The 17,830-nt window shown below is 33.1% G+C and overlaps 1 protein-coding gene across 4 annotated transcripts; it reads right to left on the reverse strand.

Annotated features, from left to right (window-relative positions):
* Positions 1–8,481: 8,481 nt before the first annotated feature.
* Positions 8,482–12,410, reverse strand: LOC110031659 (GDSL esterase/lipase 7). Of its 4 annotated transcripts, none has more exons than XM_020734989.1 (6): positions 12,102–12,410; positions 11,863–12,005; positions 11,691–11,782; positions 11,534–11,597; positions 10,014–10,269; positions 8,482–8,979 (listed from the first exon to the last, which is right to left on the reverse strand). In XM_020734989.1, the coding sequence occupies exons 1-6, from the start codon at positions 12,346–12,348 to the stop codon at positions 8,759–8,761; spliced, it is 1,023 nt and encodes a 340-aa protein (XP_020590648.1). In that variant the 5' UTR covers positions 12,349–12,410; the 3' UTR covers positions 8,482–8,758. The 4 variants fall into 4 exon arrangements, with proteins under 4 accessions (XP_020590648.1, XP_020590647.1, XP_020590646.1 ...); XM_020734988.1 differs by having other exon boundaries at positions 11,534–11,600; XM_020734987.1 differs by having other exon boundaries at positions 11,534–11,782; positions 11,878–12,005.
* Positions 12,411–17,830: the final 5,420 nt, after the last annotated feature.

A 17,830-nucleotide genomic window follows, 5' to 3' on the forward strand; every position in this document is an offset into this window, starting at 1 on the left:
CTTCCCTTTAAACAGGAGATCAGTGTTCTGAATTGCTATATTAAAAAAAAAAGATGAGGAAAAATGAGGAAGAAAATTGATCTCTTTTAAATCTTTTAAATTGTTCCATTTTGTTTTTTTTTTTTTGTTGGCCATGTTTATACATTATTTATTTATTTATTTAGGGGTAATTATACTAATTGCACTTTAAATTATGTTATTTATAAAACTAGCATCCAATTTTTTTCTCTTAAAACTATCGAATCGGTGCATTTACGCATGCCACGATGAAACTATTGTGAATTTGCAAAAATTAAAAATATATGTGTTGGGATTTTATTGTGAATTTTGATACTTAAAATGAGAATGTCAACATTTCTCATTCATTTTATGGAAAAATTATTCCACATGTGCACCTCATGCAGAGATACATGCGGTGTCTGTTCTCCACCGTCGATCACCACAAAGATATATTTCGGTGGGCCTCAATTTCAACATTTTTTTTTAAAATATTTTGGTTACGGTGATCGACGGTGGAGATCAGATATCGCATGCATGAGATGCATGCGATGTCTGTACGGAATAATTTCTACATTTTATGTTGCATTTGTAAATTGAATGTCAACATCATGTCAGTGAAAAATTAAGTGGAGTAAAAAATCATTAAGATATGTTATTAGCATATAATGTTTACACGTTACGATCATTGCATCTACCTCAAATAAATGTCACTTCGAAATAAATCGCCAATATCAATTCATTATTAATCACTATTACTGACATAATACAACTTATAATAGTAATTAAGCTATGATGACTCCTTTGATTACTTTTCCCATTCGTGTAATGAAAATAACTTGAACACAATGTCTCTTAAATCTCGGTGTAGGCCAACCACTTCTGTTTTTCCAATTGTTAACTGAATTATAGAGTAAAAAATTAGATTTTCAAAATTTTTAGTACAATAAATACAGATCTTGGGTGAAATTGATCATCATTAATTTATTCAAAATTTGATTTTTGTCTCATAAAAAAGCATTATAGGAGCAATATCTTTATTATTTATTCTCTTAGGCTAGTTAATGTGAGAGCTTATTTCAGATAAATTATCCAATAATATATTGGGGGATCTTTTTTCATTGAAGTTCATTGTGTATGCAATAGATACTCAACTCTATATTGAGCTCCTCGAATTTTGGCTCTAATGTGATTTAAATTTGGGTTGATATAAGTTTAAACTTACCCTTCAGATGCATTGATTTCAGGATACATTCTTAGCGAGTTTTTTTGCGTACTGCCATTTAGTGGAGTGAGCCAAGTCGATTCGTGAGCCGGCTTGAGCTTAACTTGATAGGTGGCTTATAAACTGAGCTATTATAAGCTAATAAGCTTAAGCTGAAGCTGGTCGCTACTCTACTTGTTAGCTTGTGAGCCGGCCAATTTTTTTTCTTAAATATTATCATAAAATATACACCGAATATATTAAATTTGAAGACTTTATTTTTAAAGCATTCAAAATATTAAAAAAATAGTATTTTATAATTTATAATAAGGGATTTCTTTTTTTTTTTGTCCTAATTGCTTGTTCTATTTGTCATTTTATTGTAACACTACCTTAAATTTATATTTTTTCTCCTATTTTATAATTAACAAGACTGGCTCAAACTTGTAAACTTAAGCTCGAATTCGAGCTTGAACTCAATAAAATTAATCAAGCTCAAGCTCAAGCCGAGGGTTGCTTGAGCTCAACTCGACTCAATTACACCCTTGCTACCAATGCTACGGGATATCATTGCTAACGAACGTCATACTCGAACTCCTCATTTCTTCAAGTGTTAATCCCGCTGAAGCCTGCCACCATTGAGCTTCCCTGCAAACTTTTTTTCTCCTCATTTGGCGCTAGCTATGTAATGCCTTAACAAGCAAGTTAGCCTCACCACTTCCTTCACTTCTGAGTTACACTTATGAAATCCACTTATCCTCACTCAATGTTGGCCTTGACTAAGCCTTGCCTCCTAATTGTGAGCTCCTGTCGTGAACTTCGCTCCTTGATACATCATCGCTTTCTCTTCGATGTTCTCGCATGGTAAAAGACGAACCTTAAAATCTTCTCATTTTCATGCCACCATTTTCTTTGATTTATGCTCCCACCAAGCTCCCATGATGAACTCCATGTTGCTGCTCCTATGGACGTCTTACCTTTGTGAGGCTGAAGGAGACAAATAAATAAGGGAAGTTCATTTGATCAAATAATTACAATATGGTTTCTTGCTGTTGATGCCTCATTTGGTGCAAGTATGCAAACCCATTTTATCAAAAAATTACAATATGGTATAATATTTCCACCATATTTGCATGCCTTGGTTTCATTGCAAGAGTATGAGATGCCTTATAAAAAAATAATTACAATTTTTATTAGTGAAATTAAACAATAATTAAAATGCAATATGCTATTTTATAAGTATTGCTTATGTTTTATTAAAAAACATTATGTGGATGTTAAGGTCACTAAATATATCACCACGTACTATGATTTTTTTAGTAATCAGTAGACATGCCCAATCAGTGACATGATAAACGTGGAGTTATCACTTACATAGAAAATTAGTTTACAAGTACATAAGAGTAACATAATAAAGGGGCATTTATATATGTAGCAAGAAATTTTTATGTATTTACACATATAAACTTCATATTTTTACATATAATATATTGGTATTTTAAATTTATTTATGAAATTATATATTTCATCTTTAAAAAACAGTTATAGTATTGTTTTTATGCGGTATTAAAGATTTGAGTGCTACATGTATAAATAAGAAAGTTTTGGTGTGAGATATATAAATACATAAGAATTAAGTGCTATGCATTTAACTACCCAAAAAGGTAAATTTTAAAACTACCCTTAGACGCTATATGTACTGTGCATAGGCTTAAATAGTCATGCCCACATGTAACATGTTTATTTAGTGAATATAAATAATAATATCTTCTCTGTGAATGTTGTTAACAATCATATTTGATAGGAGTGAAGAGGATGAAGGCTACACTATGAGTTGGTGAAAAGGCCAAAGTGAATTTGCATTTAACTAAACTGCAGTTAGTTTGATGAATCTGCCAACGATATTATCCTGAATGAAATGGGCCGATGATCTTGATGTATTTGATTTGCTCGGAAAAGATATAATTTGTATCAATGTGGATAGCGACCTGATTGACGCATAAATAATAGTATTGGCAATGGATTTGTGAAGCTAAAATCCAATATTAATTGGGTTAGCTAGGTTAGTTCACTGATACTATTGTGTCGATTATGTGGGTTGATAAGGATAATTTTTGGTTTGGTAGTGAGAAATCTGGCGTTCATAGTAAGTTGTGGAGTGTGGTGTCTTTGAGAAAGAATAATTATAGCACTTGATTGAGTGATCTCAAGTTCAAAAATGATCGAGTCGATGGCCTTCATAAATAGAGAATGGCCCAACATTGGTCCAACAGAGAATGACCTAACATTGATATTTGAATTTGACGCAAATTAATTTAGATATAGAAGACATATAAGTATCAAGCTTAGCAATGAAAAGGATTAAGCTAGTCTTTTCTTTAAACATTGGTTTGTTGAAGACATTTAAATGAAAGTTTTGAAATGAACCACTAATTTTTATCTTGCTATAGAATCACAAATTATTTCTTTATGGGTTACATTCTCAGGTTTAAGGTTAAACTACTACAACCAACAATCCCCTTACTTTATTGGAATGATTTTTTGAAAACCAATGAAAGTTGATTTGACTACTTCCAATATGAGTTGTTCGTCGGTAATAAGTATATTGGTGGAGAGGGATATTACTTTACCCATGCTAGAGGAAATTTGGCTTGGGATACCTAATATTGGTATTGACAAAAGGTTGAAATCGGATATAAACATAAATATTGCACAAAATATAAGATTTTTGGTCATAATACAAAGAAGTATTTTATAATATATCTAGAGTTAAGGTCAAGGAAGAAAAATGCAAAGATTGGGGCTGATTATTCCATGGATGGACATGATGAGACAAGGGTCCCACCACTAAGAAGGTGTTGTTCCATTATGACAATGCTGAAGGATGGATTAATGAGGATGATCTTCAAGTTATAGATAAAAATCAAATTGCAAATAAAGTGTTTACTCAATCGGAGAGACAATCAAAAACATAAATGGTTCCACTTATCACTGAAGAAGAAATGGAGGCAGCAAAGGAACTAATGGAGGAAGAAGGACAAGTTCAAAAATATAGAAGAGAAAAAGGGATAATACATAGGGAGTTGAATTATATAGACCCAAATGTGGATTTACATTATGAAGTTACATCCTTGGCTGGAATTCTTGAGAATCTGGATAATGGAACTCACCTTAGAATTACTAGAGAGAGTAGATCCATTAGTAATGATGAAGTTTCTCATTATTAGATTCTAGATGCATCCGGAGTGTTGACCTATTATTTTTTTTGATAGAGGAGTGATATAGATGTTCAATAGTTGGTTGGTGGTGATTTTAATGACATTTCTTCTCCTTTGGAATGCAGAAATTCAACGACAATATTAATGACAATGGCTTGTTTGAAGCTAAATTCATCGGTTATTCTTTCACTTGGAGGAGAGGTAAGCTATGAGAAAGACTGGATCATGTTTTAATAAATCACAAATGGATGGATTTCTTTCATTTCACTGAGCTCGCACATCTTAGCTTTACTGGTTCTTATCATACTCTTTTGCTTGCTAAAATTGATTTAACAGTAGATCTTGTCAAAAATAAATGCAACAGAAAAATGTCATTTTTAAGATTGAAAAAATGCAATGGAGAATGGATGTATAACTAAAAGCTGATTATTGAAAGTGCGATAGATTATTTTGAAACTTGTTCGAGGTAGGCAGGTAAGACCTCTTAGTTTTTCAAGAGGATATCTTTCATGTTGTTCCTTTGAATAATGAGCGGCTCATGACTATTCCAGATTAGAAGGAGATTTTGGAGGTTGTGAAGTCTATATATGTTAATAAATCAGTGGGTCATGATGGTTTCACAACTACATTTTATTTTCAAGCTTTTGATATTATTAAAGTTGATAGGATCTAGGCAGTCCAAAGCTTTTTCGAAGGTTCTCTTCCTCACAAATAGTTCATATGTGGATCCATTGCTTTGATTTCAAAGGAACAACATAGTTATTTTTGGGATTGCTTTCGTCCTATTAGTTTCACTTCCACTATTTTGAAAGTTCTCAGCAAAATTGTTAGTCATTGGTTTCAACCTTTATTACCGACATTGTTTTGTTTGCGGCGATCTGCTTTTTGTGGTTGGTAGAAGCATCACTGACTGTATTCTAGTTGCACAAGAGTTAATATGAAATCTTGAAGAAAAAGCAAGAGGAGATAATGTGATTCTCAAATTAGACTCAAGAAAGCTTATGACACAATTATTTGGCAATTTATCATAGCAATGTTGAAAGCTAAAGGATTCTTTGAGGAGTTTTGTAAGCTTATACATATGTTTTTGGAATATAACTTTTATTCTATTCTTATTAATGGCTAAAGCTATGATCACTTTAAGGTGAATCGGGGTTTGAAACAAGGGGACACTTTGTCTCCTATTATTTTTGTGATCACTTTGGACTATCTCTCTTGTCTTCTTAATAACCATATTGCCTGGCATCCCAAGTTTCCGTAGAAGGCTATGGGTGGTGATTTTTTCTCTCATTTGGCGTAAGTAGATGATATTATTCTTTTTTGTAATGCCAATAGCATCCTTTTTGAATTTTGCAACATTTTGAGAAGGTTTAAGGAATGAGCTTTAACAAGATGAAATGTCACATTATCATCAATAAATGGGTGTCTCTAATCGATAGGCAATGACTTGAAGATTTTTGGGGATTTATGATAAGGGCTTTTCCTATAAAATACCTTGACGCTCAACTTTCTCAAAGCAAAAATCACACGCTGATTTTCAATGAGGTGGTTCACAAAATCTCTAAAAGGTTGCAAAGTTGGGAAAATTCTATGCATTCATTTTGAGGTAGATTAACTCTTCTTTAACATGTGCTTTCTTAGATCTCGTTATATACACTTCAAGTTACAAAAATAATGAGTAATATGCAAAGTAAGATTAAAAGATTCTTCAACAATTTTTTGTGGGTCGGGCATGCTAGAGGTGTGCACTGGACTTTTTGAAGGAATCACTGCAAACCTAAGAATGCTCATGGGATGGGTTTCAAAACCTTTGACCAAATCATGGAGATAAATTTTTGCAAGCTATGGTTCAATACAAGGGAGCAAAAATGTTTATGGGCTCAAATTATAAAGAGAATATTTCAACAACAAACACCCTCTTACTTGTCAACCAAATCTTGGTGATTCGATCATTTGAAAGGAGATTTTGAAGATTCTAGATAAAGCGGAGCAATTCATCATTTGTGACCTTGGGAAAGATGATATTGGCTTTTGGTTGAATGATTGGACGCTTTTGGGTCCTCTGAATAAGACTACTAATGGTAACCACAACTATGATTTGAAGGTTGCTGAAGTTTGGGATGAGGAAGGTTGGAGCTGTCATAAGTTATCACACCTGGTTGGTAAAGACTGGTTGAGACTTATTTCTAACATTCCTTTTGATCTTCACAATGTGGATTGTGCAAACCAATCAAAATGTTCCTTTATCGAAGGTTATTGCGAGCAAGTTACATCATACTACTACTTCGCTTCTCCCTGCTCCCCTGTTAATCCACTGTTTTCAGACATTGATGACTGCTTTGGGCTGCCTTATAACTGTTGCTAAGCTATACATCTTTCATATCATTATTGAAATAGATTCTCTGTTGGCTCTAAAAAACTGCACTCATGTTTACTTTTATGGAAAAAATCTGATTGTTTTATCGTCTTTCATGATTTTTTGATTTAAGGATCATTTAGTATGTTAAAATTAACCTTATACAATTCAAATTTCTTCTTGCCTTGTTTTTCTTAAATAACTAGAAGTAAATATTTTGTAAGCATTTAGCATCCATTTTACAAATGATTTCATTAATATTTTCTAAACACAGTGTATTTTTTATTGATTATTATTTTTTTTATTTTTTCAGAGTTCTAAAATTAATATTTTAAGAGGATTCATATAAAGTTTATATTCAAAAACTAATAAAATTTTAAATTTATATAAAAACCAAAACTTATAATTTTTTGTATGAAATTATAGATCTCACTCACCACAATTCTCAATTAACATTTTTCTAAAACTAAGAGCCCCTATAGTGATTTGGGAAAGAAAATTACATCAGGACTCTGCACGTAGAGCTATGTGCGGACTCCAATGAAATTGCGCCGTGAATGTGATCAACTCGATAATACAGGGAATATTCTCCTCGTGTTATTCAGATGTTATTGTGTGTTATTCAGGTGTTATTGTATGTTACTCAGGTGTTATTGTGTTCTGAGAATATTCTCGTGTTATAATAACACAATAACATATCAATAATACTTGAATAACACACAATAACACGAGGGGAATATTCCCTTGCGTTGCCGGGCCGATCACCTCCACGGCTTAATTTCATTGGATTCCGCACACAGCTTTACGTGCAGAGTCCTGATGTAATATTTTTTTTTTTTTTGTGTTTTGGATGCCTCACTACCGATTTCGATTCCATCCTTTCAATCAATTTAAAAAATTGTTCGGCTTAAGGCATGTGACTGTTATTCTAATTATATTTTAATATTGTCATAATTTTATAAAAAAATGATATTTTATTTACTACTGTTTTAAACTATTATTTATTTAATGATATAAAAATGGCAATGTTAATGAATATTAAAGAAAAGACTTCTTCCAAAAAGATCTCAACTAATTACTGTTTTGCATTGATTCGGGCCTGAATATCACTTAGTGAACATGAATAGAAAGCATAATAATTATAAATCTCATAAGTAGTTAACCAATAGTGATATTTGTGAGCTTCTTTGCTTCCATGACTCTTCCTAGTTAATTTATAAATGATTATTGTAACTCCAATATTCAATTTAGTTGATTGATTTGCAATGCCACAATTTTTGTATTGAATATATTCATAATCCTATGATATTTGTTATTTTTTTTACACTTTTTTCACATGTGATTATGTGATATTTAAAAGTTGGAATGTGTGAAAATTTTTAATATTTTATAATATTAAACTATTTACGTTCAACAACATCTTTCATTGGTGTAGGAATTGAAATACTCTGTGCCAAGAAGCTGAACCCTTAAACACCGAAAAACTTTTGTAAATATAGATAATGAAATTTCATTAGAAACGTCAAAGTATTTGAATCATAGACTTTTAAGACTGACTTCAGAATCATTCAAATTCTATTTTTAATATATTTATAGTCAAAATGAACATTTCAATAAGAAAAATCTCTGAGATACTAAATAAATATGTGTCTTATATCACACTTCATTACATAAAAAACCAAGACAAAGCTTGAATCCATTGAAAATCAGCCTCCATTGAAGAATAAACTCTTCTTTTATTCCTTCAAAAGCCATGCCTTATATCATACTTCATTACATTAAAATTAAACCAAAACAAAAGCTAACACCAAACATTAGCTCAAATCTATTTCTTTCTTTGAAGGAAAAAAAAAACTAACTCTAACAACAATCATTATTCATGATTCACTAGCACCACTCCTACAAACTATTTTCCAATGATAATGAGAGGAACATAGGACAAACTTCCTCTTTATGATTTCTAATAATCAAATAATACCTTTTCTATAGCTGTGCGAGCATGTAGCCACTAATAGGTTGGCAATCTGTAGCTGAAGGACTGTAACAGCGCTCTGCAACTATCTTATTAGCAGCTTGTGTTGGGTGGAATGAATCCCAAAATATAAATCCATCTCTCTGAGAACAAGGAACCTGAAGTGGCAAGCAGCTTAACTGTCCACCATACTTCCCACTCCCACAACAAGCCTGGTTCTTCTCAATAAATCCTATAGAAAACAATTCAATTTCATCATACATATCTATGTTACATATCTTACACCTAAACTTTACTTTTTACATTTGTACCCCACAAATTTTTAATATCATTTTAAAAATCCCACCAATTTTAATTTCTAAAAAGTGAAAAGCACTTTTTTATGCTAAAAAAGAAAGCTTTTGGTAGCGATTATTTAAAGACACTTTAAGAAAATGCTGCTAAAATAATTAAAAAAAGTATAAAAATAATTAAAATCGCTGCTAAAAGTCTTTGCAGCGCTAACAAATGCAACGTTTTAAAATTCTGCAATGAAAATAGGAGTTTTTACAGTTGTGATTGTTTGTATAAAATACTGTGAAAACTCTTTTTTTTAGTAGGTGCATGCATGTAAAAAATTGAAGTTTAGACGTTAGATATGTAAATACATAGAAATTGAGTGGAGAAATTGAGTGGCATGAGTGGCATGTATGTGAGTCTTCCTTGAAATGTATCAGTTTCTATGGTAGCAATAAACCAACTCATTTTCTTATAGAAAGCAATTCAATTTCACCATACATATCTATGTGTTTACATATATAACACCTAAACTTGACTTTTTACACTTATGTCACCCAAAACTTATCATATTAAAATGTATTATTATTTTAACTTTTAAAAATTGAAATACACCTTTCAGCATGCATGTGAAAATTGACGTTTAAATGTTGAATATGTATATACATAGAAATTGAGTGGTATGTATGTCTGTAATCCTTGAAATATTGAAAAGAGCATCAAAACAGTCCGCTGATTTCTTATAAGAGGTCAATTTAGTCCAACGGTCTATAAAAGTATCGAGACTCTTTTAATATGGGCTGAGAGAGTTCCCACAAAAGACTATTGCAGCCCTAATTTAAATAGTCTTGAGGGCTAAATTTACACTTTTATAAACTTCGGGACTAAAAGAGATCTCATATAAACAGTCAAGGGACTATTTTGCCATGTTGCACTTGAAATATATATGTTTCTATGGTAGCAATACATGAACTTATTATCTTATCATACCATAGTTAGTAGGGTTCTGAACCAAATCATTGAATGTGTCATATATGTTCTCATAGACGAAGAAGGACCCAGGTAGCGTTGAATTGAGCTTGACTAAAAGAGGCACGAGCCGTTCATTAAACAAAGAGACCTGTTCGTTGACGAGGTCGATGCAGCTGCCATCGGTGCTGTTGTGCTGAAATAGCTGGCTCGGAATGCATCCCAGCGGTCCTATCCCAACTAGAAGCATCTTCCTGACTCCAAGCATGTATAAGCTCTGCAGTATGGCTGTTCACATTAGCTAAAATTTTAAATGACTAATCGGTTTTGGGAAGATTTACATACAGACCACTTAATTCGTATGTATTTACAAATCAAACACCTAAACTTCAATTTTTACATATTAGTGCCACCTTACCTATACATTTAAAGGTGTATTTCACATTTTAAAACTTAAAAAAGTAGTATGTTTAATGTGATAATGAAAGATTTGGATGGTGTAAATATAAAAATTAAAGTTTAGGTGTCAGATATGTAAATACATAGGAATTGAGTGGTATGGATGTAAATGCCCCTCGAGTTATCGGTTGTAAATGATGGTGAAATAAATTTACTACAAGGTTGTTGTTTTTTTCCTTGTATAAATATTGATATCTTTACTGTAATGCATTTAATACTTACTGAGTGGATGAAATGTTAGGTGGAAGCTCAATTAATAATACCGTTGATGCATATTTTGAATTTAAGCTTTCAAAGGGTCTTGGATCCGGTGTTTGTCTTTTGGTTAGAAGCAATTGTTATTTTCTAGGATCTAATATTCCCTGTTGACAGTTTGAAGCTCAACCTACAATTCTGTACTACCATCTAAAAACTTGTGTTTAAGATTTTTCAACTTTCCTGCTTGATTATTATTCTTAAAAGTGTGAGAAATTTGCTAGACTTTTGTTTTCTTAGGAGCAAATTTATGCGCTGAAGCACAAAATTGATGCAAAAAGGATTTGACAAATTGAAGTTTACGTGTAGATATGTAAATATATAAGAATTGAGTGGTATGGTATGCATGTAAAATTTAATCAGTTATTGATCAACAAAGTAAGGGAGGAGTCCCCCATCCACGAAGCCATTGCCCCGCACACAATTTTACCTTTAGTCATTTCTAAGATTTTTACCAGTGGTATTAGATGGAAAGATTACCTGACAATTTTAGCTGGATGCTCAGACACAATTTAATGGCTCAAGGTACATCTCCATCATATTTGAATTCAAATTGTTTCCCAATACTATTAACGGTAACTTTATAGCGAAAGGTAAAAAAAAAAAACAATCTTTCAAGTCAAAAGATACGAATTTAATAAAAAGCCCCACGAAATCATCTATCAACATCAAAAAAGCGCATGAAAATCATATTCTATAAAATAAACAATTAATAACTTTGATTCGAAGATGTCTGCATTTGGCTTCTATCAGAATCAAGTTTAACAGAAGTATTAAACTCTTAATTAGGCGCTAATAAACCAAAAGCCATGAAATTTAGAACAAACCTTCAACTGACGCTCGAAGTTGCTGATGAGAAGATCAGCAAAGGCATCCGCTGTGTACTCTCTGCTGCTGGAATAAAGATTGGGAAGCAGATAATTGTTTATATAATCATTACTACCAATATTTATGACGAAAATGGAGCTCGAAATATAATCTGACAAGATCTTCAGATTTGGTATCAGAAGAGGAAGCTGCAGAGTTACTGTCTTCGCAAACAAAGCAATTTGTCCATTGAACGAGATCCTCCCTCCCTGCCATTCTTATATGATTGCAGAATATAAGCATAAAGAGATTACTGCATGATCAAATTAAACAAATTCGTCTCCGTAACTGAAGCGAAATTTACATAATGGCGCCCGGTTTCGTCAAGAATTCCTGCAGCAGCGGAGGCATAGTTAACCCCTTTCAGTATCTCCGTTGTCTTCGAGTGTAAGCTCAAATACGGCACCGGAAATGGGAGCCCTAAAAGCTTCGCTGCAATGTTAGGGAAGAAATTAAGTTTGAAGTTTAGGTTTCTGCAACAAATTGGGTGGAGTAAGTGAAATGGAAGGGGAAGGGAAGAGAGGAAACCTCCATAGTCGGTGACGGTGAGGCCATTGCAGAATCTTCCGGTGGGGAAGCCATAATCAATGCCGTAAGGTAAGTAGTTGGCTTTCGCAATGGTCGGAATGAAGTTGTTGTTGCCATTATCGATGAGGGAATCGCCGAAGATGAACATGGCCTGTGCGCGGCCGCATTCAGAGATCGGGAGGCGGAGGAAGGTGGAGAGTGAGATGAAGAGGAGAATGCAGAATGCGTCTCCATTGGCTTTCTGCATTCTCGAGAGGAGTTTATTCTTTACTTCTTTAGCTTTTATTGAAGAAGAATTGCAGGATTTCATTTTGATGAATCTGTGTTGAGAGGCGCACATTAAATGCTTCTCACATTTATATTATGAATTTTATTTATTAAAGATTTGGGGGTATATATTTTTATAGATATGTGTGCTCTCATAAATTAAATATTTGGGATAAAACATTTATTTCTTGTTTATAAATTATTTTTAATATTGTTGTTTAAGACAATTTAACAAAAGATAAAATATTTAATTGTAAGCATATTTTTTTTCTTGAATTAGAGAAGATGGAATAAGACTGTTGACAATTACACATGTATAATAGTTATCTATTTTTAATAGTTGTAATTGGACTACAATAAATGTAGTTTGTGGTGATAATAGTAATAACGGGTCACAAGGGCTATAGTCGGTTGCTATAAAAATAATAGTTAGTAATAAAGGCTATAGTCAGTGGATGCAATAGCGTTAATTGGCTATAGAACCTTTAGTTGGAGACTACAACGATGTTAGTTAACTGTGGAGGTTGTAATAGTGTTAGTTAGCCATGCAGATCATAGTCGGTCGTCACAATAGCATTAGTTGGTCGTAGAGGCTGTAATGGAATGTTGGAAAGATAATAATTAGCTACGTTGGCTATAGTGGAAAGCTACAATAATAGTTGGTCATATAAGCTATAGTAGGTCATTACAAGAGCGTCGATTGACCACAGAGGAATTTGTAGTGGGAAACTATATTAATAACTGGTTACATAGGCTGTAGTGGATCACTACAAGGGCGTTAGTTGACCACTTATGTTGTAATGACAATAATTAGTCACATAGGTCATAGTGGGATGCTATAGTAGTACTTGGTCACATAAAAATTAGTGGGTCTCGGTAAGAGCATTAATTGGTTGCATATGATAGTTGGTGTTACACCGATTGATGGCTACAACGCTTCTCTTTGGTTTGTTATTTTATGTAAAAAATAGACCTTATTCGTATACGATGTATAGAAAATTTCATAAGTCTTGATAAAGTCATCATATTATGAATATATCAATCTTAAGCAGTTGTTGCTGAGAGTTTTCATCAGATCTTTAATACAGCATTATTCATTTACATCATATTTGAGGTACATCATTACACTATATTTGAGATACATTGTTACATCATATTAAGGACACTTAGCTAAACCATATTCAGTATACTTCATTAGACCTTATTCTGGGATATTTTGTTACAACTTATTTTGGGATACATTAATAGACAATGGAGTTCACTGACAACAATAAGCAGAGCGCAACCAGCGATGGTCGACGGTGGTTAGACGTTATAAGAACTGGAAGTTGTCATCTGTCCTTTAATCCATGATATCATGTGAATTTGACTTATATTCTCTCCGTTAAGTGAAGAGTGGAGATTCATTTATAGCCTTTGGAGGAGGGTCGTTTTGGTCATTTGGTGACTAACTCCCAAAACCACGCGATCGGATGACTCATTTTGACCCCCTTAATCATAGGAGTGATTCTTGATGATTAAAGAGACTTAATGATCTCAAAATTAAGCGAGCTTAGACTCGTTGTATTCCTCTCTTTGAATGTTAGATTTGACTAAAATTTCATCAAATTTAAAATTCATTTGACCATTTAATTAATAATTTGAAGCCTCTAAATATCCTTAAATGGCTTGATTTGAACTTGATCAAATTTGGATTGGATCATATTTTTCTTATCATTAGGTTCATCCTTTTGAGACGATAGTTTGATTATAAGTTTGCTAAAATTGAAGCTTTGGATGATTTTTAATTTGAATTAGATATCCCATCATAAGAACTGATGCTTGAAAGCTTAAACCCTTCAAGAATAAGGTGTTGAAGGACAATCTCAGCCATGAACATGACACTTGAGAATTTATGTCGAGTAAGAAAATGACTCCAATCTCTTAGAGGGAAATCTTCTTACACTAAATGTTTTAACGCATCACGCATTAGGTGAAGTTGAGCGAAGTTCCCCACATATTTTGGAGGCTTGCTACTAGGTTTAACTATATGAGATAAATGTGTAGAGGCCATTAGTGTATAAAGGCCAGTTTACTTATGAAGAACCTTAGTATATGGAAAGGGTGCTATCTATGTACCTTCAACCAATAGATTTTAAGGTAGTTGCACCCCTTCTAAATGGACTATCATCAATTGTTGCACCTTGATTAACAGTTAGAGGATATCATTTCAGAAATCCTCCATTTCTCGTACACAATCATCAAAAGGTGCAAATGAGGTACTTTTGTCAGCAGGATGATGTGTATAATTAAAAAATAAAGCAGAGGCCTGGCGTTCCAGCCCTTAAGACTGTACCTAATGAGGCTTCGTTTCTCATATAAAACATCAAAATGTTGTGAGTTAAAAGAATCACGGTGGTAGAGTGATAATTTAACATTTCAATGTTGCATGAAAATCCATCACACACACAAATAATAGTAGTAGAAGGAGCCACCAAGATTTTTTACATCCAAAAAATCTAGAAAAAGGAAAAAATCACGAGGCCTGGCTTAATCAAAGTAAATCTATTATATGATTGTAAGTACATAAATCCACTTTTTCCCTAAATTAGAGATGATGAATTTATAATGTTGATAATTACAGATGCATAATAGTCATCCAACTTTAATAGTTGTAACTGAGCTATGATAAATATAGTTCTTTGAAACAATAGTAATATCAGCCTTTAATGATCATAGTTGATTGCTACAAAGGAAACAATTAAACATATAAGCTATATTTGTTGGTTGTAAGAGCATTAGTTAGCCACAGTAATTGGAGATGACAATAATGTCAGTTGGTTGTAGAGGTCATAGTTGGAAGTTATAGTAACAATGGGCCACAAAGTCATAGTTGGTCACATAGGCTATGGTTGGTAATTGAAGTGGTATCAATTGGTCATAGAGGTCGTAGTTGGAAGCTGCAATACCAGTTGCCTACATAGGCTGTAGTAGCTCAAATAGTTCATTATTGGTAGTAGCAATGCCATTAGTTGGCTATATATGCTACAGTAGTTGGTAGTTATAAGAGTGTCAGTTGGCCACAAAGGTCGTGGTGTAAGACTGTAATGACAACAGTTGACCACATAGATCGTATTGGAAAATGATGGTAGAAACTTGTCACGTAGGCCATGGTAGGTCATTGTAAAAGTGTCAGTTGGCCACAGATGCTATAAATAAATGTTATAATGACAATAATTAACCATGTAGGTTATAGTGTGGGAAGCTGCAATAGTAACTAACTATATAGGTCATTGTGGGTCACTGTAATTGTGTCAGTTGGTGGTAAAGGCTATAGTAGTAACTAGTCACATAAGTCACAATGGGTCATTGCAAGAGCATCAGTTGGCCACAGAGGTGGTAATGACAATAGTTAGCCACATAGGTGATTATGGAAAATTGCACTAGTAACTGGCCACATAAACCACAATCGATCACTATTAGAGCTTCAATTTGACCACAGAGGTTGTAATGGAATGTTTCTATGACAATAATTAGCCACATAAGCCATGATGAGAAGCAACAAAGTAACTTGCCACATATACCAATGTGGGTCGCTACAAGAACATCAATTAGCCACAAAAGGTCATATGTTAAACCACTTAAGTAAAATGAAGCTAAACTCTTAAATATTGAGGCACCTTTTGGTGTAATGGTGAAATTTTATTAGACATCCCAAGGTTAAGCATGCTCATGCTTGAGCACTCCTAGGATGAGTGAGAGTTTGTACTATCCAAAAGATGAGAACTAAGTGTTATACAGAATAAAGTGTCATGTCATGGGAGCCATCTCTTAAACCCTATATGGAATAAAGTGCTACATGGTGGGAGCTAACTCTTGAATCTATTGGGCCCACCTTCATGATTCCATCCGTCTAATGGAGGATTATGAGTATAGAGAACTGACGAGAAAGTTAGGTATCTATATAGGGGAGATGGTGAAACCCCTTAAGTTGAATGAAGTTAAACTCTTAAAATTTGAGCGCCTTTTGTTGTAATGGTGGAATTTTATGAGAAACTCTAAAATTAAGTGTGCTTGTCTTGGAGCACTCCTTGGATGGGTGAGAGTTTGGGTCATCAAACCACAGCTGTTGTTACACTGGCTGTTGATTGCAACCCTTCTCTTGAGTTTGTTATTTTACACCAGAGAGTTTGGGACATATTGAAAACATATTAACAACACTTATCATATACAACTTATCAATATACGACATATTGGGTCATCAAACCACAGTCTGAAGAAATGAAAGTATTATATTCTGAATAGGACAGGCATAAGCAATTGTCATTGGGAGTTATCACAAGATCTTCAATATAACATTCTTCGTGTATAACGTCATTAGGATACAATATTACATTATATTCAGGATACTTCATTGCACCATATTTATGATACTTTGCTATATCATATATAAGATAATTCGTTGCACCAAATTCAGGTATACATCATTACATCAAATTTGGGGATACATTGTCACATAAAAAAGTTCATTGATGAAGGGCAACTCCACTCTAGGTCGAACGAAGGATAACTCGTTGCCAGATGGATGGAGGAGGTTGTTTGAAGACTAAGGTTAAACCACAAATGAACTTGGTCGAGAGACATTCATATGATTCTCATGCGGTTCGACTCACCATCACCGAATGAATGGATGTGTACTGACGACTAAGAGCCATCATGATCGACCAACTAATCTAACATTAAATATATTTATAGATTTAAACTATAAAAAGGACCTTAACACTCTTAAGCCTTTATAGAAAGGAGAGCCTTAGATGTAATTGTGTATTTTGGACATCTCCTGCAACGATAAATAGGGAATCATTTTATGGATAAAGGGGTGAATGCTCTCATTCTATTGTTCACTTCTTATTTGCCTCCCACTCGCCTCTTTGACGCGCTCTATTCCTTAGGGGTGATTTCTTGAACACTTTAAAGTTCAACAATCTCAAAAAAATATGATTATTTTAAAATTTTAAATGCTAAATACACCTTCTCACATATAAGTAAGATGACACATGTATAAAAATTGAAGTTTTTATGTAAGTATTCCTATTTTTTATAGTTAAAATATCATACTATTCAAAAATATATTTAGAATTTTAAGTTTATCATGTTCCTTTTAATGCCCAAAAATTTTTTATTCTATTTTTCCATCTTTTGAAAGTCATATGGTGTGCATTGAATTTTTGTCCCGCGATGTAAACTATATTTTATATGATGGGATCTCCTAGTAACCTAACAATTGCTCATGTCTATCTTCTGCGACAGCGATCACCCATTATAACTATAACAGTACAATTTAATAGTGAGAACATGTCAAATAAGCCACATAAATATCACTCCATATATATATATTATATGATGGGATCTCCATTTTTTTTTATTAATACATATTTTTCTTAATATTATATATATATATATATATTTTTATACAATTTCTT

This window comes from Phalaenopsis equestris, unplaced genomic scaffold, assembly GCF_001263595.1.
Source record: "Phalaenopsis equestris unplaced genomic scaffold, ASM126359v1 Scaffold000840, whole genome shotgun sequence".
NCBI classification, from domain to species: domain Eukaryota; kingdom Viridiplantae; phylum Streptophyta; class Magnoliopsida; order Asparagales; family Orchidaceae; genus Phalaenopsis; species Phalaenopsis equestris.

Excerpts from the sequence above, each read along its gene's own strand:
- LOC110031659 (XM_020734986.1), bottom strand. The coding sequence starts at position 12,348 with ATGCAGAAAGCCAATGGAGACGCATTCTGCATTCTCCTCTTCATCTCA. Across the intron at positions 11,783-11,862 it reads ATTATGTAAATTTCGCTTCA|GGAGGGAGGATCTCGTTCAA; the intron begins GTTACGGAGACG and ends TAAGAATGGCAG. Across the intron at positions 10,270-11,533 it reads ACTTCGAGCGTCAGTTGAAG|AGCTTATACATGCTTGGAGT; the intron begins GTTTGTTCTAAA and ends GCCATACTGCAG.